This window comes from Fusarium subglutinans (assembly GCF_013396075.1).
Source record: "Fusarium subglutinans strain NRRL 66333 chromosome Unknown NRRL66333_c0000209, whole genome shotgun sequence".
NCBI lineage: Eukaryota > Fungi > Ascomycota > Sordariomycetes > Hypocreales > Nectriaceae > Fusarium > Fusarium subglutinans.
This window is the reverse complement of record NW_023502272.1, coordinates 43,074-68,869: the sequence shown is the minus strand read 5'-3', so window position 1 is coordinate 68,869 and position 25,796 is coordinate 43,074. Positions and strand designations below refer to the sequence as shown.

The following is a 25,796-nucleotide window of genomic DNA, read 5'->3' as shown; positions in this document are numbered from 1 at the left end:
CCCCGTAGTTAGCCACCCAGATAAGAGACGACTGTCTATTGACAACAGTACAATATCGTTTGCAACTGCTCAACAAGAATACTGTCTCAGGGGCTCAATATCATTTCTCTCAGCACCTTGATTCACCAATCACTTCCGAGGTAGTTCAGACCAGGCCAACCTCATGCAGTCATCTACTGGTTATCTGGCGTCTCTGCCAGTTGACAATCCGACTAAGTCCTTCTGGCAGACCGAACCAGACCCAATGATCAGTAACTACCAATCGTAAGCAGTAATCTATGAATAGCCCTGACAAGCTTCACAATCTTTAGACCTAATCTTACTAGTGAGGAGATGTGAAAAATTTATGCTTAGGTCAATACCGAACTGACTGGAATCACAACTGTAGTGCTGAGTTTCCCCCCTCTGCCGATGTTGTTATAATCGGTTCCGGGTTGTCTGGTGCTCTCATCGCCCACCAGTTGCTCAGTTCCAGCTCACCAAACAGACCAAAGTCTGTAGTCATGCTGGAGGCCCGCAACGCAGCGAGTGGTGCTACTGGAAGAAACGGTGGGTAACAGACATCACATCAATCAATGACTTATCACTGTATAGTACTTACAATGCTCTGTTTAGGCGGCCATATAAAACCCGATTGTTATCGTGGCTTCACATCGTACTCTATTCTACATGGTACTGATGTTGCAAAGGCTCAGTGCGAATTCGAAGCCGTCAACTATCAAGAAACCGCAAAATTCATCCAAGAGAATAATCTAGCTACGGAAGTTGACCTGGTACAGTACCGCTCAGCCGATGTCTACCTGACCCCAGAGTCCTGGAAAACCGGGTTGGCTTCGTACAATGGCTTCAAAGAAGCTGGCGGCGATGTCTCCGATATCCACGTACTCAGTAAAGCAGAAGCGGAGGAGTCTCTACGCGTCAAGGTTTGCTATGGAGCAATCACTTTCCCGGCTGCCAGTCTGTGGCCATATAAACTCGCAATCGCTGTTTTACGCAAGGGGCTCGACTTAGGACTAAGTCTTCACACCAATATTCCTGTCACGGGTGTATCTCCCAGCACCTCAGGGCCTTGGGAGGTCTCAACACCCCGAGGGATTATCATGGCAAACAAGGTCATCCATGCAACCAATGGCTATTCTTCGTACCTCCTGCCTGAGCTTGATGGGCGAATTATCCCCTTCAAAGGTCATGTTTCTGCCATCGCTCCCCCACCGGCTTATATGGACCAGCCTCTAACGACCTCTTTTGCTTTCATATCCAATGACAACTACGACTATCTCATACAAAGACCAAATCCTGAAAAGTACCTGATCTGGGGCGGTGGCGAGGTTGCTCATCCCAAAGGTCTCTCAGGCGGCTTCGGTGACTGCGATGACCGTCAGGTCGTGTCTGAAGTCGAGTCCTACATTTTGAATGCACCAGTTGAAATATTCAGAGATTGGGAAGACTCTAGGTCATCTTCTGGGACTAGCCCTGAAGGTGCCGTGGCATTCTCCTGGAGTGGCATCATGGGCCTGAGTAAGGATCTTCTTCCATTTTTGGGAGAGCTTCCAGGCAAACCTGGCCAATACCTAGTTGGTGGATATCACGGACATGGTAGGTCTAACAGCCCAGTGACTGAAAGGATTACTTTGCTAATGAAGGTATTTTAGGGATGGCCCGCATCTTTCTGAGTTGTAAGGCCTTTTGTGAGAAGTTTCTTGGTGAGCCAACTCATCCTCGTGTTCCTATCACTTATTTCGATTTGACATCACGACTTAAAGATCCAATAGACCTAGAGATCATGGATAACATAGCATAGTTAGCATGGAGTTCAAGATAAAATCTCAAGAAACTGGGGGTATTTTGATAGAGTTTGCGAGATTGTAGACCTCATTGACAACCATACATGGTGCTTTTTCGATGACATAAATATCTTTCTTCGCCTCCAATATCGCCTAGACTTCTATTTTAAAGTTAACAATCATGAAAACTAGCTATGTGAAAACCATAGGAAACCAGGGGCAAAAAGCACTTACCATTGCGAGTCAAGCTTGAGTTTGCCTATCATTGTAATACTTTCAAAGACAAGAAGATTTTCCATTTGAGATCCTCAATAAAATTTTGAAACGCCGTCAGAAGCCGCTGAACATGATCCTCCGCGTGGCACATATTCAGGAAAAGAAAAACTCTACGGCCGATCCAATGTCCAGGGGTTTATTAAAGCGATGTATTTCGTCCTCCGTGACCAGATCAATGGCAGCCAGGGCAGCGGATATGTTGAAAATCCTGCTATTGAGCAACCCAGAGTGGTTCGATCTCTAGGCTCTCTGCTCATGGAGAGCCATGATGTCGAAATGCCGCCAAAAGCTCCAAAAGGGAGGCCTCTTCCAATATATTTCCCATGATATTGTGGAATTCTTGAAGTCCATTGATATATAAACGCGATTTCGTAACCTCATCGAATATAAAAACGGCACCCATTAGGAATCACAAAATCTAACTCTCTCCCTGCTTAGCAACCTTCTCTCATGCACTCGCCAAGATGACACTCTTTTTGAGTGACACTACCCAGGCTGAATCCAGGAGACAGGGCACTTCTGATTGCTTCAGGTTTTGCATGGAAACCAAAGTATCTCCATAGATACAAGTAAGTAGTCAAACGAAAGGTTTCACAGGCATTGCACAGGACTATACCAGCGATAGGTGACAGACTTTGAGGGGCCGACGGCACAGCGCAGCGTCTTAAGGAGCCTTCCGACTCATAGCTTGCGTCGCCATAAGTAAGCGGTGATGCTGTTCGGTAATGGACTATGAGCTTTATTGAAGTCTGGCACGGCAATGTGGGTAATTATCTCCTAGGCACCTTGTGTGAAACTTGACAGAGATAGGCTTTGCTCAAATTAAGCCTGTTCTCGAGTTCCGAGTAAATATCATCATCAACAACTTCGGCAACATCAGCAAATATATCCACAAGAGATTCGGGATACCCTATCATTCTCTCCAAGGCTGTCAAGCTCCCGCCAGGTTCTATTTGGGTGCGATGGGACATCCAAGATGTCCAACTCCCCCCTGTGATGGTTGTTTTCTACCAGCCCAAAACGCTGAAATGTCGGGATAAGAACATACACCCATGAGAAAGCGACCCAGGGGCGTAGAGATGAGCAGTTCCTGACTCATGGGTGGTGGAGAAACTTTGATATCAATCGCTTCAACCTGCATGTCTTCGGTATAAAGGTGACGATGATACCGCTCCAAATCGCAATGACCGAATCAGTATCACCACCACCACTAGCTTTGCACATTCAGCCTCGATGGCGCCTATTTTCGTTGACTCCCAATGGCCATTAATCGGCACAGCCTGTTGGTCTCTTCATCAATAATGAATTCGTCAAGTCCAACAACACAAGAAACCTCGCTGTAGTGAATCCTGCGTAAGTGGCAGAGTTTCTCAGTTCACTTGAGCTCGCTTTCTTACATGTCTCCCTAGTACCGAGTAAGAGATAGTCCATGTTGCTTTGGCCCGCGAGAAGGATCTCGATGAGGCTGTTCAAGCTGCCGTTGAAGCCTTTTCAAACCCCGATTCGCGCAGATTGTCAGGAACTGATAGAGAGAAGCTCATGCTCCGCCTAGCTGATCTAATGGAAGAGAATTGTTCGTCTCTCGCAAGTGCCGAATTCCTCAATGCTGGGAAAATTCTTTGGGCAAGTTATCGACACTGGTGCTGACAAATCTACGTATACACTCAAAGAATCAATCAGTATCTGTGTCTTGGTAGTTACCTGAAACTTTCCCCTTAATATGGCTATTACCAAGCTCGCCCGGCATTGTGTTGTGGCGACACTGTTATCTTGAAGTCCTCACAAGTTACACCTCTCCCTGTCCTCTGTCTGGCCACATTGGTCAAGGAAGCCGGTCTTCGGCCCTGTCGTCAATATCATCAATGAATCAGGCCCCGTTGTTGGTGCCGCCGTGGCAACTCACAAGCAAATATCTAAAATCTCATTCACTGGGAGCACTCGCGTAGGAAAAGGGCTCATGAAACCTGGCAGTGTCTGCATGAAAAGCTCATCCTCGAGACCGGTAGAAAGTCTGTTTTGGTGTTTCAAGACTCAAACTTGGACTTGACCGCTCAACGGGCTCACCTTCTCTCCACTTTTAATCAAGGAGAGCTCTGCACACAAACAACACGCATTCTGGTTCAGGACACAATCTTCCATCGCTTCCTCGACACCCTCAAATCAGCAACGCTGAAATATCATGCGGGCCACCCATTCGAAGAGGAAACATACCTCGGTCCCCTCGCCAGCAAAGCCCAATTTGACAGAGTATGAGAATATTCAGGCTTGGAAAGGAAGAGGGGGCAAAAAGATACATTGGATGGCTGTATGTCACCCGAGTTCAAAAGGGGTACTTTGTCAGCCCAAGCATCTTTGTCAACGTTAGGCTATCGATGCGAGTTTAACGAGAGGAGATCTTCGGTCCATGCGCCGTATTATTACGTTTCAAAGACGAGGATGAAGCAGTGAGTTTGGCTAATGACTCGATGTATGGTCTCGGTAGTGCGATCTTTACAGAAAATATCAGCAAGGCTCACAACGTCGCCCGCAGGATCGAGACTGGCATGGTATGGGAACAGCAGCAATGACTCAGACTTCCGAGTGCCTTTTGGCGGAGTCAAACAAAGTGGCATAGGTAGAGAACTCGGCAAGGCAGGGTTGGAGGCTTACTACAACGTCAAGGCCATTCACGTAGATATTGTCAATGTACTGCCAATGTAAACTGTCCACAGAGAGCAAGAAACTTGAGATGCCTAATCTAAGGCCTACTAAGTTTATATAAAATTGTACTAAATTTACCTAAGTCTCTCCCCCTTAGGATAGAGAGAGGTCCTAGGTTTTCTTGCCTCTTGGCTATCGATAAAGGAGTCTATAAGGGACTGCCTGGAAGGCTCCCAGCATGGTCTAAGAAATCATTTTGATAAATAGATGAATCTAACTAATCTACTTTGTCTATCATGCTACGCTTTACCTACCCCATCAAGCGCCCCTGAGCCAAACACTATTATCAAAACTCAGAAAATGACTCTTGTTCTATGGTTGTCTGCATCGACGCCTGACTCTATTACAATTTATAAGAAAGCGGGAGGAAACTTCTGTTATAAAAATCACGAATTTTAACTTTGGTATTAAATTGTATGGGTTTCCATAATGTTTTCCCACCAAACCGCCGTACTCCAAAAAAGACTTTCGGATATTTCCTCCTTTAAGGTGAGTGTATGTAGTCAAAAAGCAAAATAGCCCATAGCAACATGCTACGGCCGCGCAAAGTGGTATCATAGGTGTGTAGGCCGTTTCCCGTCCAGGTCATGATCCCTCGCTCTCTTCTCGCTTCCAGAATTTGAGCATTCGCACTTGATTCTAGTCTTAATCTCGCCGGTTGTCTTCTTGGGACTGCGTCTCAGAACGCTCCAGCTCTTCTATACGGCGTTGAATCGCCTCTTTCTGGACTTGCAACGCCCTGATCTCCTCGTCCCGTGTCGCCGTATCCTCGCTTAGCTGACTATCGTTTTCGGTCATGCTGTTCGAGTCTGTAGCAGCCTCGTAAGCTGGCGGTGGCTCTGCGGTCTGGCGACTCCTGTCACGTCGATGGTTCGCGTCCGCAGCGGCGTAGAAATTATCTCCTGGTCCTGGCGAGGTGTGACGCATGCTTCCCACCGCACCGAGCTCGTGTGCTCGTCTCTTTTCCGTCTTCTTTCGCTCTCTTCGAATGAGCCAGAAAGCAAGTGCTCCTATTGCAAGCAGAACGAAAACCGCGACACCAACACCAATACCGATGCGCGCGCCCAGGGACAAGGATCGGCCATGATGCTCAGTACCTGGGATATCGTCCTCATCCTTGAGTCCAAGTGCATCCTTGTCACTGTCTTTGAACAGGGCTCTTATGGTATAAACAGCAATTGTTGCACCATACAGAGTCGTTGGTGTGTCTGACACAGCATCATAAGTCTGAGCTGTCTGGTTGTACGTGTAAGGAACAGCCAACACGGATGAAACCGAACGTTTACACAAATTGCCATCCAGAGTGTATTCCCTACTGCAATTAGAATGGCACATGTAAACACCTTCTCCCATGACTTACGATGAGCAGCAAATAGCTGTCGTTGTCTCGTCGTCCCGGTTCTCACTAGTATCAACGCGCAGTGATACGGTGGTCCATCCATGAGGGCATGTGCCTGGACTGTAAACCCCCGTAAGTCCTTTATCGAACATGGCATCGGGATAGCAAGACAATGACTTCGCTCCAGCAATTGGCTGCAAGTCAAGCATTGCCGCGAGGCCACCAGAACCTGACTTTGGTACCTTGTTTGCATCATAAGTCCATGTGCAATCAACAGGTCCGGTCCAAGGTGTGGTCATCGGTGGGAATACCCCGTCATCGTCTAGGTCGTCTTCATTGGTAGGTTTAGGTGCGATCACAAGTGTTGTCGGAGCAGGCGTTGGGTCGGATAGAGAGATGGTTGATGACGGCTCGGCGGAGGCTATTGACGATGACCCATATGATGTGGACTCATCATCCTCGATCGAAGAAGACATGGTTTTGGTGACTACAAGGAATTGCAGGAATTGCAAACAACTTTAAGCTTATATGCCAGGCCGATTCGACTACAAGCCGCACCACGAGTGCTCTGCTTGCCGTCAACTCGGCGTATCAATGACGATCGTCACTCTTGTCCATCCGGCAATGCGACCAATAGTTTGCGTTCTCTTTGGATAAAAGGGCGCGTGAAAGATTCGCTAGGCAGATAATCTGCAGTGTGGGGTTTCGGGCAGACTTGACTATATCTCAGCTGCAGACAAGACGCGCGTGAAGAATATCGAGGACAGCGTCTCTGGCAATATCGAAGGCCATCCGGGCGTAGGTATTGCAGAGGAGCGAACCGATGGGGATAGATATATAACACAGAAGGGCAAGACAAGAAATGGTGACAAATGGATGAAAGGAAAGGAAAGGAAAAGGAAGGGTTCGTACCCAAGAAACGACAAGAAGCAGCCAAGCAACGCAAAGCAACGCAAAGCAGACAAGTCCATAGCATGCCTGCCGAGCAGCAGCAGCAGCGAGAAGACGGGTACAGTAGCGTTGGTGTTCCCCCTTCTGAGGCCTTTGAAGGCTTGGCGAAATCTTATCACGGGTGGGTGCCGAGAAACGCCAAGGCCTGGATTGCACCGAAACACGTCCACGTTGACCGCTGTGAGTTCTAGGCATTGCGGTATTGTCCTCATTGTCGTAGTCGTGGTAGGTAGTAGTACTGTACATACCTACCTAGCTCCAGGTGAGGTGAGCTTCTCTCTCTCTAGCTACAGCCCATGGTCGTCACGGATAGTCGTTCAAATAAGGTATAGGTTTATACTGAATGTCATCGTCAAGCCTCCATCATAAGACACGCGCAAGCCATCAGAGGTTACTGCGGAAGCGTGGGAGGCCCAATGACCATGACCATACCCAGTACATAGCTTACGAGGGCCAGTGCTCATCATAGTGGGCTCGTCCAGCCTAAGCCGAGCCTTTTGGCCCCAGTGCCACGGTCTTGGCTGATGAGTATCGAATTTCTGGGCATTTGAGAGTCTCTGACGCGGGAAATGAAGGGCGCCTTGGTTTGTGCCGAATACGCCGGCTTGGAAGTCTTGGAACATGCACACCAAGCCGCGACCAAGAACAACCAATCCCCTTCCCTAGATAAAAAGGCAGAAAATTCCGTCTTGGCCGTAATTATCAGTCATGAGCAACTCACCGTTCTACTTCCTCAACTCACTTTTACATTTTCATTATTGGAGAGAAACCGCCTTGACTTGTTCAAACAAGGAAATGAATGTCAATTGACTGTCAAAGCACAACGCCCAGTAAACTTGATACTCTTGGCGTTGCACCGCCAATGTAGGACGAAACCATACGAAAAGATGACAAGGAATCAATAATCATAAGATGCACTGGAGAAAGCAAGCCGCGAGTCTTGGCTGGATCTATTCGCTTCTTTATCCCAATCAGCGTCTATTCTCAGACGATTTGTAGAGGAAAAAGGGAATAAGGTTGCTCAGAAGCTCGGTTGGCTGCCGAGAGATCATGACTGGTGACAGCAAACTACCAATAAGGTTACAGCAACACATGCCAGCCAGCCAGGGCAACCAACCACTTATACGGCTAGATGATTGAAGATCAAGTGCCAACTCAACAAGCTCGCCGGGAGTTGAAGGAGTAGGTATGTATTCAAGATAACTACCGGTCTCATCAGCGAGTCTACGCTATCTGAATGTGATGGCCATTACTCTATCGCGTTCAAGCTGTGGTTGCGATGGACCTTTGTACTATGAAGGTTGAGAACATTCCACTTGGATTTCTTCACTGACACACAATGATCGGCCACATAACAGTGTCACTGCTATATCAATTTACACAATCTAACCAGAAGCTATCGATGTGAATAGACTCGAGACATCGTCTCATGAATTCGATAAGGTACTGATAGACGATAGGAGCTCCGCATCCCCATAAAATATCGGGATCGCGGAGCTCATTTCTTCCGTTGTGAGAATAAAGGCGGGCAAGTACGTAAATTTCCAATCACAGTTTTGAAGGTGATCACGTGATGAGGGGGGAAGGGCAAGAACCCTACATCGCTCTTTCCCTGTGCGCCTAAGCGATTGTTGCAACAACCGCCTTCAAATCGACCCCAGCCAGGCCATCAGTTTTCCGCTCAGCGAATTCAACAACACAACACCGCGATCATGGCTGACGAATACGTACGTGTGCTCTCGATATATCCCTTCCCCCTTGGATTAGAAAATATAAACTCGCCGCCGACATGGCTTCCTCGACTCCCGCCCGCTACCCACGATGATTACGACATTGGAGAGATGGAGAGAATACAAAAAAGAGCTTCACTGACTTGTGTTCCGGATGATAGGACGCCGAGCAGGCTGCCGAGCTCAAGAGAAAGAGAGCGTTCCGAAAGTTCTCCTACCGAGGAATCGACCTTGATCAGTATGTTGCCACTGCAGGATTTCTGCGCCTCGATGCTGGAAGATGAAGAACCGCGAGGACGCCCCCCAGCGAACAGAACCCATGCTGATATTTGTTTTTTTTTCTCCACTCTACAGGCTCCTCGATCTCTCCTCCGACCAGCTCCGCGATGTTGTCCACGCTCGTGCCCGCCGCAGGATCAACCGTGGCCTGAAGCGCCGCCCCATGGGTCTCATCAAGAAGCTCCGAAAGGCCAAGCAGGAGGCTCAGCCCAACGAGAAGCCCGACCTCGTCAAGACCCACCTCCGAGACATGATTGTCGTCCCCGAGATGATTGGCAGTGTCATTGGCATCTACTCCGGCAAGGAGTTCAACCAGGTCGAGATCAAGCCTGAGATGGTTGGTCACTACTTGGCTGAGTTCTCTATCTCATAGTATGTTTCTACCGTCCCCCACTAACAGGGGAAAATATGGCTAACATCCCTCCAGCAAGCCTGTCAAGCACGGTAGGCCCGGTATTGGTGCCACGCACTCTTCTCGATTCATTCCCCTCAAGTAAGAAGGTTGCGGTCTCGGGTGGTTTCTGCATTCATGGACATTTTGGGCGAAAAGGACTGGTTCTGGTAGATGGGCAAAACATCTATCAAAAACACTGATGACAATGGGTACCATGATTAGTACAATAAAGGAGCATTGTCCGCTTGATGACTACCCTCGACTACCGCTGATGCTTGACAATTATGATAACGCTCCTAAAACCCCATGTTCCACAAACCCTTCCTACCCGGACCTAGCTAACTTGCTAAAATGGAAAGCCTCAGTCTCAAGTTCTTATGACATCATTCACTTGGTGGTTCGGCGGTCTTGAGCATGTTGCGAGGGTAAAGTTTTGCGAGAAATCTTTTGAGTTGGCGTTTCCGCCTCTTCCATATAGATTCCTTGGGGCTGCAAAGTGGACAGGCCAAGTGTGACCCGGCCTCGCCCAAGTCAATGAATATCTCCTCCCCTGCTCTGACATCCTTCACAAGCGTGACCGTAATGTCGTAGGTATCAGCAACCAGGAATGTCCCCTGTGCACAGTCTTGGCAAGCATGGTTCATGTGTATAGCCAAACTTTCGACAACAGCAAGGGTCACCCAAGGTTCCTCGATGGCGTGGTCTCGTTTGAACTTGTCGACGCATACATGTATTATTGCGTTCAAGTTGGCAATCGTGTTTCTGTGATGGGCAAAAAGTGCCTCAGGGAGCTCTCTGGATACGTCGGGAGCAACAAATATTGGTCGGTTTGCGCCGATGATCTCGTGGCCATGAGGAAGGTCACGGCAGGCAAAAACTCCAACTTTCCGTCTGGATCCTTTGCGGAGGCAAGCTTTGATGTCTCTTTCAAGCTTCACCTCGTGAGGGCTCGTTGCTGGCGGGCTCTTCTCCCCTTTAGTCGAGACAGGAACCTGCCGTGGGTTTGAGGATAAGTTTGCAGTATTCATGTCTTCGGGAGCTTGTTCACCGGGACATGGTTGCTGAAGCAGAGGTTCTACCAATGGTATGAGCATCTTGTCACAGGTTGTTTGTTTTGTTCTTACCAGTATCACTCTGACCACTCTGGCTGGCCGTCATGTTGCTATAGGTAGTTTCCTATTGAGATAAACTTCGAGCTAGGAAAAGACTGTTTGGATCCAAACGAAAGATGATAGTTGATGTTGATGAATTATTGTTCAAAGTACCTTGTCTGTTTAGAAGAGAGATGGCAAAGCGTAACTCGACTTCACGGGATGGATGGATAGGTAGGTAGTAAATAAGGTACCTACCTACCTTAGTAGTTAATGCGAAGCAAGCTAGGTGGGTTTTTGGAAAGAGCTAATCGCCCAAGGAGTAAGTGCTTTGAGTTAATGCTGTTGACAATGGATGTTAAGAAGGAGCGGAATGCCGTTTGGAGAGCACATGAGGCAAGCTCGGTTCGATATGTAGGATCAAATTTAGGAGGAGACTGTGTTGAATAACTCAATGGAATGATGAATTCGTAGGTATGTCTGATTCATGGCTAGTTTACAACACTATTCTTCCTTCTGTGCCAGTTTGGCCGCTTTCCGCTCCTCCTCCCGGATATGCTTTTGTCGGTAGTGCTCAACAACATAGTCCATGTTGGCCAGGTGGCCAGCGACATTGTTTCGAGGAGCATATGAAGTCATTGCCCTGTTTCTCTGATTAGAAATGGTTCTTGCAGCAGCTACTTTCCGTCAATAGAGAGAAGGCGGCAGCCTCCATCGATTGACGGCAAGTGGTATCAGGTGGACGAACTCGGGATAGGCAACATCAACAAATCGGTGCTTGTTGCCGCCGTTTTCAAAGAGGTTTCGGTCGTAACCAGCCTGCTCCATGGCCTTTGTGTGAAGCGCATTGATATCCTCCCAGTCCTTTCCACGGGATGTGTACTTGTCGATGAGGCTGAGGATCGAGGACTGTTCGCCCTCCTGAGGAACGAATTGGTAGACGAGGACAGAGCCGAAGAAACTGCCGACAGCGAGGAGAGAACCGGTCTAGGGATCATAATCAGTATCTTGTTTTCAATTCAAGTCATCCAAGCGCATTGGTGTCGGCGTGGGCTCCGTGGTGCAAGCTAGTGTGACTTGACTTACGCTGAACGACTCGTTGACTTCTGGGGCTTTGTGATGGGCATGGGCGTCGGAGGCGTAGGTTCGCGCCGTCCTTTGCAGCTGACGAGCCACGCCGGCTACCCTCTGTCGTGCAGCAAACATGTTGGGCGGGTTGGACAGCGTTCAATTGAGCGATTGATTGTGAGGCTCTCGTGGGGAGAAGCCGCACCAAGACCAACAAGTGAGGTTGTCGCCGGTCCGAGATGTTTACGTAAGGCAGTTTAAGTGGTTGGCCAATTAAATTATAGGTGTTTACCATTGGCTACCTTACTCCACAACGAGCATGGCATTGGGGTTAGAATACAGAACTTGCCAAAGAAAACTCATGACCTCTTTTCTAAGTGGTAAAGAGACTTGTGTAATTTGAGGTATCTCAGCAGCCCTTATATCAGTTTATCTCAACATCTTGATTTAATGTTAGACGTTTTCTTGCTCCCTTAGGCTTGCTTCCCTATATGTGTAAGAGGGAAGAAAGTCGATGTTTTTTGTAAATATTGCCGCCGCAGGCATGCTGCTCTCCTGTGGCTTCTTATGTTTTCTCAGAAGCTTTTACTCCATCAGCAATGACATGCATATTGGTCCTCGGGGGCTGTCTGGTATGTGGCTATTGAGCCTCAGTGAAGGGCATGATGGATTCTCAAACTTCTCAAAATCGCCGAAGAACCAGAGAGCGCGCATAAGAATACTAACACCAAAGCTTCACTAACTCCGACACCTCTGTAGCAATAAACGACATATGGCTTGTGATACAGGGTATATACCTCACCCATCCCACCACACAATTTTACTTAAGCATCACCTACCCGGGAGCGATATCAGTTTCATCTACCTAGGTAAGTCAACACATCACTTTGCGATACGCGTCAATCAGCGCATTGTTGGCGATACTTTCCTAATCATACATTCTCGGCTCTTGCCAACTCATCGGCTTTGGTCGAAACTTATTATACCACTTTGCAGTCAACTGGTTGGTGTGACATCGTCAGACGGTTGATTGTTGAACATTCGTTCCACCTCAAGATTGAATAAGATGAGCCGAATTGTGGTCAACCAATAATGATAGATTCGGAAGTTTCAACCGTGATATCGTCCACTGCCTTATAAGGTTAGAGCTATGAGCCATGCTTGAGAAAGGTCATATAGTCAGCCCAGCTCTTCCTGGGGTTAAATGGCGAAGATCTAGCCTTCTATATTCCCGAGGCTCCCAAGTGGAACGCAGCAACTGTAGCCTTGATTACTTTCTCCGGTACCACAAATTTCAACACAAGAGAATTGATGAACCCAGCTATGATTCAAAGCCTGGGAGGATAAATCCAAAACCTGTTCATCAGAAGTGGCTTAAGCTACCACAAGGTTTAGCAAGATCGACGTGACTAGCCAAAGAGTGTGTCGCGCCTCTTCTAAATCTGGCGTTCTGTAACCAGTAGACAGTGACAACATGAGCCCATCTAGTCTTTTAAGTTAAAATTTCCGGCATGGCGCTGCCGTGGTCCTGATTATGGGATCAGAAAGTTCAACATTGGCAACTCTGACGACGGACTTATAGCAACCATCCTAAAAAAAGAGCTCACCAACACACCAAATAACAACTGCCGTTATGAAGCTTCTCACGAGTCACCCCGTCAGATCAATTTGAGGTCACCTTGAGCTGTCATTCAATGGATTGAATGGAGCCAGCGAAGCGGTCATGAACGTTCTTCAAAATCCTGGAGGTTGAGATGGGAGATTCTGGCTCATCCAATTCGTCCATAACAAGCTCAGAGGGCCACTCAGCAGGATCCGGGGAGACCAATTGGGATAAAAGTCAATGAAGATGGCTGGTCTAGAATATGACGGAAGAGGTGCAATGCATATGCGGCGCCTCGATCAAGATGACACTCCAGTGCTTTGGCTCCATGCAGGACCAGGTCATGGCTCTGAGTGACCATCGTAATGATAAGACTCAAAAAATTTAATGCTTTACCTAATGACGGAAGACGTGGCCTTTGAAGGCGAATACTGGCTGATACTCAAGATCTTGATTACGTGGGGATCAGGCAAATGCATCAGCTGAGAGCCATGTTCCTTTGTGAAACCTGATCGAGATTGGTATTGCATGATGGGCGGAGATATTGGGCCGGTGATTTACGTTGGAACGAAATCAATGGAAGCAATGGAAAATGCTGGTTGCTTGTTGGACGTCGACTCTCACAAGTAACTTATGTACAAACCTGCAGGTGGACGATTTCCCCCTGTCTCACGTAGATTCTACATCATCCCGTGTTTTTTGACAGGCCGCAAGGGGGCAAACATCTCGCAGCGAACCATAGGACGCCCTTTATCAGCTATCGTTTTTGACGAAGTGAGATGCGCAATGTTACTCACGATGCCATGACGAGACATGACGTGAAAATAGTGATACAAGCTCCCCAGTCAGGCTATCTGTGATAAGAGATCATGAAATACCATGTGATAGAAGGGAAAAAAGATACCCTGGGCTGCCTGGTTATGCGTGTAAGAGGCAAAAGCCCATCTATAATGCCAAGCTTGGGGTGCGCGCCAAGTTTAGTTACAATGAATCATACTTGGCCATACCTATCAGAGACCTTAGGTTCCCCGCGAAAAAAACAACCCCAGGAATGGAGTCAAGACAAGACAAGCCGAGACGCGTGTCGTCCTATCCAAAGCCACAGACAAAACCGTGCCCTTTTTGCTTCTTGTCAGAAAGGCGAGAATACCCGCTGATGGGGGGACATAGTTGCAATAAAGTGCCTCATTGTGAATGCATATCCTTGCAGTAGCTTCAGAGCCAAGGTAACCTCCGTATTGTCCCTTGCAACTTATTAGTCAAGGCTCTATTTGCCTTTGGATGTTCGCAGACGGTACAATGCGGGGAAAGCTCTTTTTGCTGGTCACGGATGCATCGATCCCTCTTGGTTATTGGCAGAAGAAGGCACACGGCACACGCTTTCAGAAAAACAAAAAAGTCTGGGCTCAGAATGAGACCTTTCAACCTACCAATTCACGACCTCTGGGCTGACAATTGTCTTGAGGCCAGACGATTAATGCTGAGCTGGCGCTGGCTCTTCAACACACACCCTTTCATCCTCCAACTGCCTTCCTTGTCTGTCGATAGCAAGTGGTTTGTACGTCCCCCAATTCTGTTCCGAGTATTCCCTTTGAGGAGATGAATAGTCATATGATGGCGTTCTGTGGTCACACACATACTCCCTCCGATTTGTCTCCTCCCCTTGCTGTCTCTCTAATTCATTCACACAACACATACTGTACTTGGCCATCGGGTTATCTGGACGTTTCCCTCTCCCTTTCCTGACCAAAGCCTAACTCTATTATCCCAACGACTACTACCTTGCCTACGTGCGTCATGCAACTGTCACTCGTGGTACTTACACCCCGAGACTTCTAGTTGAATCTTACGGAAGATTTACGAAAGGTTAAAAAGGGTCCTAGAGCTCCCTGGAATCCTGCCTGCCCTGCTTCTCTGCTTGTTTGGTTGGATAAAAACAATCTTCGACATACCTTCTCTACCTATGCCTGAGATACGTCCAAGCCTCCTTCAACAATATAAACAACATTCGCAGCTGCGCCTCTGCGTGCTTACGTTGTCGATACACAACGAGGCCTCACCTTATCTGTGTTACAGCTAAATAACCAGGCTTTGAACCGTTTCAAAATTTATTCTTTTTATTAAGCTTCACGGCTATCTATCTACAACCTTCTTCGTCTGCACCTTGCCTCCACATCCCAACGCTTCTACATATCATCCCTCCCCCCCTTCCATCCATCCTTACATACTACAACAAATACGTTTACCACATACTACTGCATACTTCTCCCTACATATTCTTCCATTGTACAACCACATCTCATCAACATGTGCCATACCGTAATCGCCCAGCGGATGTGCAAGGATTGCCGCCATAGCCTTGGTGAGACGGTTATCGACTTCACCCGCTGCGCTCGTAAATGCTCGAGCCCGTTCTACTGCCTTACCCCTGAGCCTCAGATGGAGCTATGTAACCTATGTACCGCGACGACGACACTATCTACACCGGTACTCGCACAACATGCTCTCGAGGATACCACCACTGCGGCTGCCGCCGCGGCGGCAGCAGCTTCAGCTGGTGCAAGCCTCTACGGTCACTCTATCGCAAAGGCTGCAGCATATCCGGGACCTGGAGTAGCCCGTCACACTGCGGCTCATTAAGACATCCCCCATAGACCACCTCGACGGTGGCTTTTGCTACGATATCGATATTTAGGGCGTTTTTTTTTATGTAAGATCTTGAGGGAAATTGAAACGACGAAACGAAATTCCACAAACATAGTGCATTTGGGAATGGATATGGGTATGACACGGGCGACCGGCACAGGATCACAGGCGCATGAGGACGGACAGCATTCATCAATGCTTTACTTGCTTCACATCACATCATTTTTTTTTGTTTCACTCTACACACTTGATTTCGCATGTAGTGTCACATAGGCACATACCCCCGGTGAGGACCACTCTACTGGTATGAGATGGAACCGGAGGACTGGTCAATGGTACCGAACCAAGAGCTGAGGCAAGGGTGCACGGAAGAAGCAGAAAATACAATCGTTGACTGGCAGCAATAAGCTGAGTAAGATACAATAGCCAAAGAACAATAAAAATTTGATCAGGATGGAAAACATTGTATTGTACTCCGTACCTATGGTCCAGTCTAATCCCTCACCTCGAATTCGAGTTCGGTCGGTTATGGCTCAGTGCTATCAAGCCCCTGTTCTGCGGGCGAACGGGCGGGTGTCCGGGTCCTGTTCCGTCCCGCTACTAGACAACCTATCGAGTTTGAGATAAGGTAAGGTACGGGCAACAAAAGTGAGACTATTGAATGGACCTCTCAGGACTTCTCAATTAGCAGGGTGATTCCAACTTCATACTCATTTATCCGGGTACAAAGTCAGCTGGATGACTTCTAATTCGCGCAAGCTCTCTCTTGGGTGTACCAAGAAGTGCAAATAAATGCATGTACTCCGCATGTGTGTCCTAAACAACAGTACATACCCTGAAACACTGAACCGATGAGCAACTGCACTTCAATCGAGATACACTAACAAAAACGCAGGGAACAACCCCCTCAATCACAGACAGTCACAAACCACTATCACAATTACTCACGCACGCGCTCACATCCAGTCCATATAACACAAGCCGCCTGTTGCACCAAATAAACACAGTCGTCCTCATGACTCGGAAAGCTCATCTGGCTGCAAGGGGAGGGTTACCTGAGCTCCTTCTCAGAGCTGTGAACCACAAGTATTAAGGGGATATTACGTGCCGACACCTCGCAGACAAGTAGCTGCTACTGCCTATCCTGCCCGCATCGCGAATATTTGTTTATCCAGTTGTTGGCAAGAAGGCAGTGGCCACCCGAGGCTGCGGTTCACGGACCAGACTGGAGCCCCCAATTGCAGGTGGCAGACAGGCAGTACCTTACCTTACTCCGTATTTCATGGGTATCTATATTCATCCATCAAATCCATGCAAGCGCAAACGGATTTTTTTACTGCAAGGCTTTGGGGGTTTTCAACAACGATCCTTCCTTCACTGATCTCATGGCACGGCTGTTTGCATTCACCGCAGCCTTCTTTCCTAACGTTACAAGCTTACCTTTCCTGAAAAACTCCCTTTCAACGACTTCACAATGGCTTCAGCAAAGTTTGCACATCCAACACCATTTCTGGTTACAGCCTCGCCGCGACTTGAGCCACCACCTTTAAGTTGCAAACACATTTATCAGCATCATACCAGTGCTCATACCTCGATACCTGCCATGAGTAGTCTGTACGGAGTCATCGAGAGGGCCAACAAAGCCAGCCTTCTCGATGAGTATGCACATCTGTGGAAGTTGTTCATCGAAGGCATCGACGAAGTTGTGGGATATGTTCGAGAGGAAGACTGCATGAAGATTCAGTGGGACGTTAAATGGTTTCATTGTGAAACGGTTAATAAGAAAGGCGACGAAGTTCGGAGAATTACTATCGTAAGGAGTAACAACTACCTTGCTGCAGACGGGATTTCCCACATTCCCTCTCCTGCAGAAGCTTGCAAAATCGCATTTCAAAAGCTATTAGCCGCCAACGCAGACAAGTTCCCTGCCTTCAGTCTGTGGAAGGTGACAGAGGAAGCAGATCAAGAGTATTGCCCGATTCACCTAGCTGATCCAGGAGTCAACGTCTTGCCCTTGCGCATTCCTTTGCCATTACGAGGGGTCTTGGGGGTCTTGACGGTGGGCGTTCATCTTAATGTCTACAGAGTAAAGGAGGAAGATGGCAAGGAAACCATTGATCAAATTTGGGTCTCACATCGCTCCAAAGACCCCAACTACAGCTATCCTGGGATGCTAGATCAGATCGTAGCTGGAGGCGCGGATACCAACGACACAATAGATGGGCAGCTAGCTCCTTGCAAGACGCTGGCACGGGAGGCGAGAGAGGAGGCTGGGTTGACCATAGACCACCTGACACGACAAGTATTCTTCGAGGAAATGGGGGATGAGGATGGGGACAATAAGAAGACGATGCGTATCCACGTTGGGACTGTAGAGAGGGCTTCGTCCATCACGTTTTTCGACCTCAAAGACGAGAGTGCGGGTGACCTCTACAACAAGCACCTCGAGCCCGGCCTACGATTTGTCTACGATCTCAAGATCACCAACCCAAGCTTTCGACCGAAGAAGATGGAGAGCGCAATCGAGAGATTTGAGCCCATGGGAGTACCTCAAGTGACGGAAAGCCTGAGCAGCAATCGATGGAAGCCTAACTGCGGACTGGTGATGCTGGATTTTATGGTAAGACATGGACTCGTCACCAAACACGATGAGACCCGATTCGAGCGTATCAAGAAGGATCTACGCCGGCCGCTGTGCTTCGCGTTCCTGACAGAATTACATAGAATCACTAAAGGGTGGTAGGAGATTGGTCACAGGATCGAAGGCGACGGCACAGAATTCAAACTGTAGAATGGGTGGGTGACCGAGAACAAAAGTTGAATTGCATTCGCAGGGGCAGGCGATGGTTTGTACAATAGTGTGACATGATCGCTTATTGTTAATGGACTTGCTTTGACTCTCTCATCCCGTGATGTTTATCGGCTCAGACGGTCGATTCTTCGGCGAGTCGCGGAAAATCAGCGAAGCCGTGTACCTCGAGCTCGTTGCCTCGGATCTTGACAGGGGGAGAAGGTAAAAGGGTGAAGCAGATGCGACAAACTTCAGTTCCAGTGTTCTTCCAAGCGTGATTAGTTCCCCTCTGGATGATAATGTCGCCTCTGCGGAAGGTCTTTGTGGCCCCATTGTCGAGGATACAGTCAATCTCGCCCTCAATGATTATGCCATAGTCAACACTTGCAGTCCGATGCATGATGGCGGGGAAGCCAGGCCAGAAGTCGACAACCCGAAGGGCAGAACCAGAAGCTGGAGCAATGTCCTTCTCGGTGGGGTTATCTCTGTATGACTTGAGGTCGTTGTCACCTGTCAGAGTGTTGGTGCCATCCTCATTCACGTATGAGACGTGAGTCGTGAAGCCACCGGCGCGGTTTCCCTCAACTTGAATGGGGATACTTTCATCCCAGATGGCGTTTCCGTTGGAGTCATGGGTAGTGATAAATCTCCTGACGGGAGGGAGTGGTTTGGCTTCAGAAAACATATTGACGAGAAGTGTTTCGTTGACTGGCAACTATGTTGGTTGTTGTGCGGTTGGAAACTTTGATCTTTTGCTTGCTCGATTGATGGTGATGATTATGCTGATAGAAGGAGAACACTTGTTTCTTTATACTACTAAATCCAGTTCCATGACGAATATTGTACTTCCAAGCAAATGGCATGAGACAGCATGCTCCTTGAGAAATAGGATCCTAAACGGTTAGCTTCTGCATGATAATTGGCCAGTCATGCTTCATCTCTGTCACTTCACGATGGATTCCTGTTACGAAGCACGGGTAGTTGTTGAACGGCATTTCGCAGGTCGGACTCATACTGAAGCTTTGAAATCTCGCTGTTCCGTGGAGTTTCTCTCAAGCGCTGGTGTTGGGACAACATTGGTAAGCACCCAAATCCTTCGACAGGGGGCCACCGAATGCTTGCCGTTTCGGCTATAATTCTCTAGGTCATCTCCATCGAACCAACCTCTCACTCCACAAGGCAAAGCTGGGTCGATAGGTCGATAAGGGTCTTCGTCTCAACTCCGCTATCCATGCGCTCTCGTTTTGTCATGCGGAGACTCCGTGGAAACAACACATGACAGAGCATAGGGCTGTCGGTGTGAGAGAAGATGCTTTATAACTCAGCTTACGGCGCTTTCAGTAAGGTTCGATAGTGTCGTTACAGTATTGATTTTTGAGTATAAGTTAACTAAAGCTTTGCTGTCGACAACTACCTATTTGCAGGGCGTTCTCTGGCTGCCAAAGACATCAAAGGTGTGCAACTGTGCACTGATAAGTTAGCCTGAAATTAGCTTCGTATAATCTTTCCGTGGCTATGCTCTGTGGTAAGCCAAGAAATTCAAGGCTGAGATACAACGGCCAACTAGAGAACGAGGAGATGGATACCGAAGACTGGCTACCGTGTTCTAGGCCGTGGCTGTCAATTAACGTTCTATTTGTAGCCCATGATGCATTCATGATGCACAGCAAACACTCTTTGGTGGTTTGTGATGCGACAGTTAATTGTTCCCAATAGCATGGCTAATTCCGCGAGGTAACATTTGACGGGAATAGGTTCCGCCCGGACAAAGATTTCATCGTTCAGACCGTCAATCTTGCCCTCATTCAAATATCGTCTCATAAGATTAGCAAATCCTAGCTGCATCGCCGTTTCCCAGGCCTCGCAACGCTATGCTGTGCAAGGCTAGTCGTCCAGTGGATATCGCCCTCAAAGGGTTAGTTCCTGTTCCTACATATGAGCTACCAAAGATTTCCCCCCTTGTTGGCATCCACGCCCTAACAACAAGTCGACGGAGAGCAATGAGCAAGCAGCTCGTCCAGCGTCAGATTTTAGTGACTGCCCATCTATTGAGACCAAGCGGAATTGTGCTTTTATGGCCATTGCTTTTGGGGACTTGGGCAATCTGCCACTCACCGAGAGGCTGATTATCCATGGTCAACCCATGTAACCAGTAGGGTCTCAGAATGTTCGGCACGGGGCGCTTCAACCACTCTCTTGGCGGTGAATTGAATGCCACCTCGGGGAACGTCTCGGGTGGACGGACACTGTCTGTTGAGATAGAAGCACAGAGAAGACAGTACCTAAAGTGTCTGGGTCACATGCTATGATTAAGCTCAGTATAGCCAACCTCCAACCTCTGGCTCCATCTATCAAGCTTAACTCAATGCCCTTGGTGCTGTGCAGTATCGGGGAGCGACATGCTACCTATTCTGGGCCACCTGTGCGAGGACCACTCACGAGCAAGGCGCGTATACTCGCATACCCATTTCGGCAATTTGCGTCAAAAGCCAGGGAAACAAACGGAAATCACGGGAGACCACGTCTATTTCGACCAGCCAATGAATGCCAAGAGGCGAACGCTTGATAGGTGAGTACTTATTAGTGCGCTGTAAGCCGTTGCCCTGTTGCTGCTAGTAAGGTTCTCAAGGTACCTCTGTCGTACAACGCAGGTACTTTTCTCAACTATCAATCTCATATGGGGAAAATTCGATGCTAGTCGTTTGGTCTGGTTGTCTCTATCTTTGATTATTACAGGGGAATCGCATCATCGGCACGAAGTCATTCATGACTGGGGTTGCGGAGGTGGCTTGCACTTTGAAACACAAACTGCTTGGTCTGGATCTGGATAGAGCCGATCACAATCGAGTCGATGTATGGATATATACGTTGGTTAACCATGGCCCAGAGCGGACGGACCTCCGGCTATAGTCGCCCAGTCTCCTGCATGTGCATGCAATAGTCTATCTTGTCTATTCTGTGTTGAGATGCCCTTATGCAGCTGTGAGGCGAGCCCGAGAACACAGCGGCCACATGCTTGAGGCGAAGCCAACCCGAACAACGCAACGCAACGCAACGCAGCACAACACAACACAACCCGAGGGCATACTGGATAGAGAAATTTAGACGAGGTGACGGTCAGAAGATAGTACGTACAACTTTCATTGTATGTATATAGAAACTGTTGTAGACCCTAAACCTCACTCATCCTCACCCATCCTCACCCAACCATCCTACATAGGATTAATGTATTGAAAGCTTCTTACTGAATGCATTCACCTCCGGCCTGAACTTCGGAACTCGGAGAATTTGGCTTTGACTTGAAGTATACGGAGTATTGCTCCTAGATCTGCTCCATGTGGTCAACTCGTCAGGATCTCTCTGCATACATCAGCCCTGATCGAAATAGTCCAATTGTGACTGAGCGTGACTTACAGAAGTGAATCGAGACCGATCTAGCGCCAAGCTGGGCGTCAAACCACTTTACCTCACGCTGCTAAAGACTTCACGACAGACTGACAGACATAAATACGTGACTTGACACTAGGGACTTGAAACATAATCTACACATGTCTTAATATAGGCTTTCGTCTTATAATTATTATAGAAACAGATGGACCAAATATCTTACAGCATTATGTACGGGACTCTCACCAAACTTGATCGCTTAACGTATACGGTGAGTCTTTCGTCTCTGACTAGTATTGGATCCACCAATGTGCTAGTCGTGCCTTCAACAACCCGGTAATGCTGTTGGTTCTGTCTTCAATATCGAGGTGCTGTACGACGAGTATTCGCTTTCTACTCCATACGCCTACTCCATATCCAGGCTCAGATTCGCTCGTGTGTCGTCTCTGTCTTCAGCACCCCAGCAGAACGATCCATAACCACCTCTTTTCGTAGTAGTATAATGCTGTTGGTTCTGTTATCACATCTGGGTCTGCCTCGTAAACAGGCAGAAGTTCACTGACTTAACCTCTTCGAGTATTCAGTCGCATGATGTTGTTGGCTCTATCTTCAACAACCTGGTAGAACGTCTGTGTTTCTCTCTTCAGCTATCCTCTTTCGTAGAAGCATCATGCTGTTGGTCCTTCTTCAATGTTCACGAGACTCCTGTTTAGAAATAACCGTATTTATCCCTGCACGAGAACCAGCCTGCGTGTAAGTCAAGAGGTAAGAACAAGTATAAAGGAGAGATGATCCTCGGGTGGAAGACATCTATCATCCTCAACACATCCTCTACCATCTCATCTCATCTCATCTCATACCCTGCTACTGTCAACCACCAAGCAAGTCTCTTCAATATGAAAATCAGTACCACATTCGCCAGCCTCGTGGCTTACTGTGCCATTGGCGTCCACTCGATGCCATCGAGCCAAGAGGCAGCATCTGATCTAACCACTCGGAACGAGAACATCTTTGAAAAGAGAGCTTGCTACAACGGCAAGAAGGCATACGGCTGCGATAAAGGATGGTGTTGGAAGAAGTGCGAAGTCAAAACCGACAACTCGGTTAGACAAAGTGGCACGTGGTGTTGGGCCAAATGGAATTGGGGATGGGGTGATGGAAACTGGGTCTCTTGTCACTATGATAGTGACTGCAAGAAGGCCTTTGCTGGTGAAGCCGACTGTGCTTGGGGTGTATGTGAGGGCTGTGGATGCAGCTGTTGAGGCTGGGAACGGAACCTCTTATGAGCTCACGAGAAACACAGGATTAGGTAACGAACTCAGCGGTCTCACAACCTACTCCGTATGTCTTCATCAATTGAATTTCCACGTGCTAGTCAGTGGCTTCCTACCTACCTACTATAGAGGTGATGCTCGACTCTGGCCGACGTCGGGGTTACATAAGCCTCATCTGTCGAGAGACTGAGCCTCCTGAAAATTGCCCAGGGCTGAGTTTCAAAAGGCTGAACAGAAGCTCACACCCTTGTAGTCGCAACCCTCAACGTCACTATCCACCAGGTTTTTGAATTCGAACAGGGGTCGGTTCAGCTCGATGCACTAAAGATCCCTCGCACCAATGATCGCCTACCAGCAAACGCCACTAGGCGCAGGGATCACACCAGAGTGAGCAGGGGCTGTGATTTTGGTGCACTCAGAAAAGACTGAAAAGTTCCTGGGGGCTGTGGCCATTGATCTCGTCTTGTGCCATCAAGGCTCACCCCTGTCGTAGGTACCCTGACACCATAAGCGTGTAAGTACTTGGACGGGGCCCCCAATGTATGCACCGCACAAACGGCGTGTCGATGGTCGGGGCTGGATTGCACCCTTCGGCCCCAAATAGTATGTATGTACATGCGGATGATAACTAAACAAAATCCCCATTGACCCCTGCCTCGCTGCACTTTTTCTCCTTGTCAAATACATATCGTCGCTGTGCTGCGAGTTGTTGTTGCTCGAACACGGTCGATTTGTTTTGTATCGCCAGGCATCAACTCAGTTGCACCACACAAGATACACCTTTTCCGAACAGAGTCCTGATACGCCCCTGAGGAAGTAGAAGTACAAACAATTATCTGTTAGGAATCGCCTCACCCCCTGGAGGCACTCTGTACTTGGCATCACCCGATCACCATATATCACCGAAACAAGATGCGTCGCTCTACCGCCCTCTTCGCTCTGGGCGCCTTGAGCTCTCCCGCCGCCGCCGCCTGGCTCAAGTCACATCAAGAATCATCTTGGGAACCTCCCCGACAGACAGGCGCTTATGGCCCAGAAGCAGGAGAACAACACCAAATCGCCATGGGATGGTCACCTGTACCAACCGATGCGCCTAAGCTTGCCGGCGCTATGGATCTGAATTTTGCCCTTGGCAAACGATCTCTAGGAGCCGACACATGTGCGTTCAACGTAATAGGAAGTGAGTCAACATATACCCAAAGCAGTCACTGGAGGACAACGTAGATATGTTCAGAGAAACGGAGGAAACTAGCGAGCGCTTTGAAACTGCGCGACTAACTTGTCATCAATAGGCTCTTTCACGTGTATCAACAGTCTGTCGGCCACTTGCAGTTATTCCGATGGGTTTGTAGGCTGTTGTGAAACTGGGAGGACTTGCAACTCCGTCAAAACAGCTTGCATTCCTTATACTCTCTCTGTCGAATCTTGCAAGTCTTTGACGGATGCCCATACCGTCTGCTGGTCAGTGGTTTCATGACCCCCGAGACATGTTTCTTCATACTGACTGTATATTAGTGATAGGAATGCTCCTAGTTGCTTGACTCTGGCCGGCAAAACAAACGGCGATGATTACACCTTGTTTGTGTGTGACACCACTTCTGGTAGCTCCCCGCTTCTATTTTCCGATCCTTTGGCTTTCAGTTCGACAACAACCGGCGACGATTCATCCATCACTGAGAACCCCTCTTCAACCACTGATGACGGATCATCCACGACGACCAGCGCTGCAGCAACCTCGACCAGCGCTGATAACGGTGGTGGCGGTAGCAGTACCAACGTTGGTGCCATTGCTGGTGGTGTTGTCGGTGGTGTCGCTGCTCTCGCTCTCGTTGGCCTCGCTGGTTTCCTTCTCTTCCGCCGCCGCAGCAAGACAACTCCTGCTGCTGCTGCTGCTGCTGCTACACCCGGCGATGGTACACAAAACCAACCTCCCATGGCCCAAGGACCTCAGAGCCCAGGGCCTAGCTTCGTCCCCTCATCGCCTTCCAACGCCGCCTACCCCTCTGGAGTCCCCTCAAACTACCAGAGTGGCTACCAGCAGGCATACGACCCCTCATTTGCGGCTCCCTACGGTCAACCCCAAGGATACCAACAGCCTGGATACAGCGGCTACTCTCCTCAACCCCAGAACTTCCAGGGCCAGTACCCTCAGCAAACGCAGTATCCTTCTCAGTATGGCGTCGGCGGCTACGGAGCTCCATCCACATCACCCCCTCCTCACTTCACGCCCAGCCCGGGTCCCAACAAGGACGGCCCCGAGGGCGCCCCTCAACAGCATGCTCAGGAACTACCTGCTGTCCAACCTTTGGGAAATGAGGGCAACAGAGCTGAGCTGAGCTAGATGTGTCGTTAATGGTTTCATGGGAGTAATGGGAGTTTTATTCTGGACGGCGGAGAATTTATAAAGATAGCAGGTTCTCTTTGTAAAGACATGTGAGGTTTCACACTTGAAGGGATTTGCATGAATATTTGATTGCATGAGT

At 48.5% G+C, this 25,796-nt stretch overlaps 10 protein-coding genes across 10 annotated transcripts; 7 read left to right on the top strand and 3 right to left on the bottom strand.

Annotated features, from left to right (window-relative positions):
- Window positions 1-244: 244 nt before the first annotated feature.
- On the top strand, window positions 245-1,801 carry FSUBG_11232 (gamma-glutamylputrescine oxidoreductase; the record flags this gene model as incomplete). The annotated part of the gene is made up of 5 exons (XM_036675893.1): window positions 245-264; window positions 389-549; window positions 595-1,596; window positions 1,653-1,676; window positions 1,773-1,801. The coding sequence occupies 5 exons, from the start codon at window positions 245-247 to the stop codon at window positions 1,799-1,801; spliced, it is 1,236 nt and encodes a 411-aa protein (XP_036533307.1).
- A 3,604-nt stretch (window positions 1,802-5,405) lies between these two features.
- Window positions 5,406-6,575, bottom strand: FSUBG_11231 (uncharacterized protein; the record flags this gene model as incomplete). Its single annotated transcript, XM_036675892.1, has 2 exons — window positions 5,406-6,072; window positions 6,121-6,575. The coding sequence occupies 2 exons, from the start codon at window positions 6,573-6,575 to the stop codon at window positions 5,406-5,408; spliced, it is 1,122 nt and encodes a 373-aa protein (XP_036533306.1).
- Window positions 6,576-6,971: 396 nt separating this feature from the next.
- FSUBG_11230 (uncharacterized protein) lies at window positions 6,972-7,519 on the top strand (the record flags this gene model as incomplete). The annotated part of the gene is made up of 2 exons (XM_036675891.1): window positions 6,972-7,230; window positions 7,494-7,519. 2 exons carry the CDS (start codon window positions 6,972-6,974, stop codon window positions 7,517-7,519), a joined length of 285 nt encoding a protein of 94 aa, XP_036533305.1.
- A 1,243-nt stretch (window positions 7,520-8,762) lies between these two features.
- On the top strand, window positions 8,763-9,556 carry FSUBG_11229 (40S ribosomal S15 protein; the record flags this gene model as incomplete). Its single annotated transcript, XM_036675889.1, has 4 exons — window positions 8,763-8,777; window positions 8,942-9,018; window positions 9,135-9,431; window positions 9,487-9,556. The coding sequence occupies 4 exons, from the start codon at window positions 8,763-8,765 to the stop codon at window positions 9,554-9,556; spliced, it is 459 nt and encodes a 152-aa protein (XP_036533304.1).
- Window positions 9,557-9,836: 280 nt separating this feature from the next.
- On the bottom strand, window positions 9,837-11,750 carry FSUBG_11228 (nadh-ubiquinone oxidoreductase kda subunit; the record flags this gene model as incomplete). The annotated part of the gene is made up of 5 exons (XM_036675888.1): window positions 9,837-10,528; window positions 10,578-10,615; window positions 11,050-11,187; window positions 11,293-11,531; window positions 11,631-11,750. The coding sequence occupies 5 exons, from the start codon at window positions 11,748-11,750 to the stop codon at window positions 9,837-9,839; spliced, it is 1,227 nt and encodes a 408-aa protein (XP_036533303.1).
- Window positions 11,751-15,522: 3,772 nt separating this feature from the next.
- Window positions 15,523-15,855, top strand: FSUBG_11227 (uncharacterized protein; the record flags this gene model as incomplete). Its single annotated transcript, XM_036675887.1, has 1 exon — window positions 15,523-15,855. The coding sequence occupies one exon, from the start codon at window positions 15,523-15,525 to the stop codon at window positions 15,853-15,855; it is 333 nt and encodes a 110-aa protein (XP_036533302.1).
- Window positions 15,856-17,335: 1,480 nt separating this feature from the next.
- On the top strand, window positions 17,336-18,604 carry FSUBG_11226 (NUDIX hydrolase domain protein; the record flags this gene model as incomplete). The annotated part of the gene is made up of 1 exon (XM_036675886.1): window positions 17,336-18,604. One exon carries the CDS (start codon window positions 17,336-17,338, stop codon window positions 18,602-18,604), a length of 1,269 nt encoding a protein of 422 aa, XP_036533301.1.
- Window positions 18,605-18,785: 181 nt separating this feature from the next.
- On the bottom strand, window positions 18,786-19,337 carry FSUBG_11225 (cupin; the record flags this gene model as incomplete). Its single annotated transcript, XM_036675885.1, has 1 exon — window positions 18,786-19,337. One exon carries the CDS (start codon window positions 19,335-19,337, stop codon window positions 18,786-18,788), a length of 552 nt encoding a protein of 183 aa, XP_036533300.1.
- A 3,598-nt stretch (window positions 19,338-22,935) lies between these two features.
- FSUBG_11224 (idi-2 precursor) lies at window positions 22,936-23,566 on the top strand (the record flags this gene model as incomplete). Its single annotated transcript, XM_036675884.1, has 3 exons — window positions 22,936-23,271; window positions 23,349-23,380; window positions 23,524-23,566. The coding sequence occupies 3 exons, from the start codon at window positions 22,936-22,938 to the stop codon at window positions 23,564-23,566; spliced, it is 411 nt and encodes a 136-aa protein (XP_036533299.1).
- Window positions 23,567-24,225: 659 nt separating this feature from the next.
- Window positions 24,226-25,654, top strand: FSUBG_11223 (uncharacterized protein; the record flags this gene model as incomplete). The annotated part of the gene is made up of 3 exons (XM_036675883.1): window positions 24,226-24,493; window positions 24,708-24,774; window positions 24,829-25,654. The coding sequence occupies 3 exons, from the start codon at window positions 24,226-24,228 to the stop codon at window positions 25,652-25,654; spliced, it is 1,161 nt and encodes a 386-aa protein (XP_036533298.1).
- Window positions 25,655-25,796: the final 142 nt, after the last annotated feature.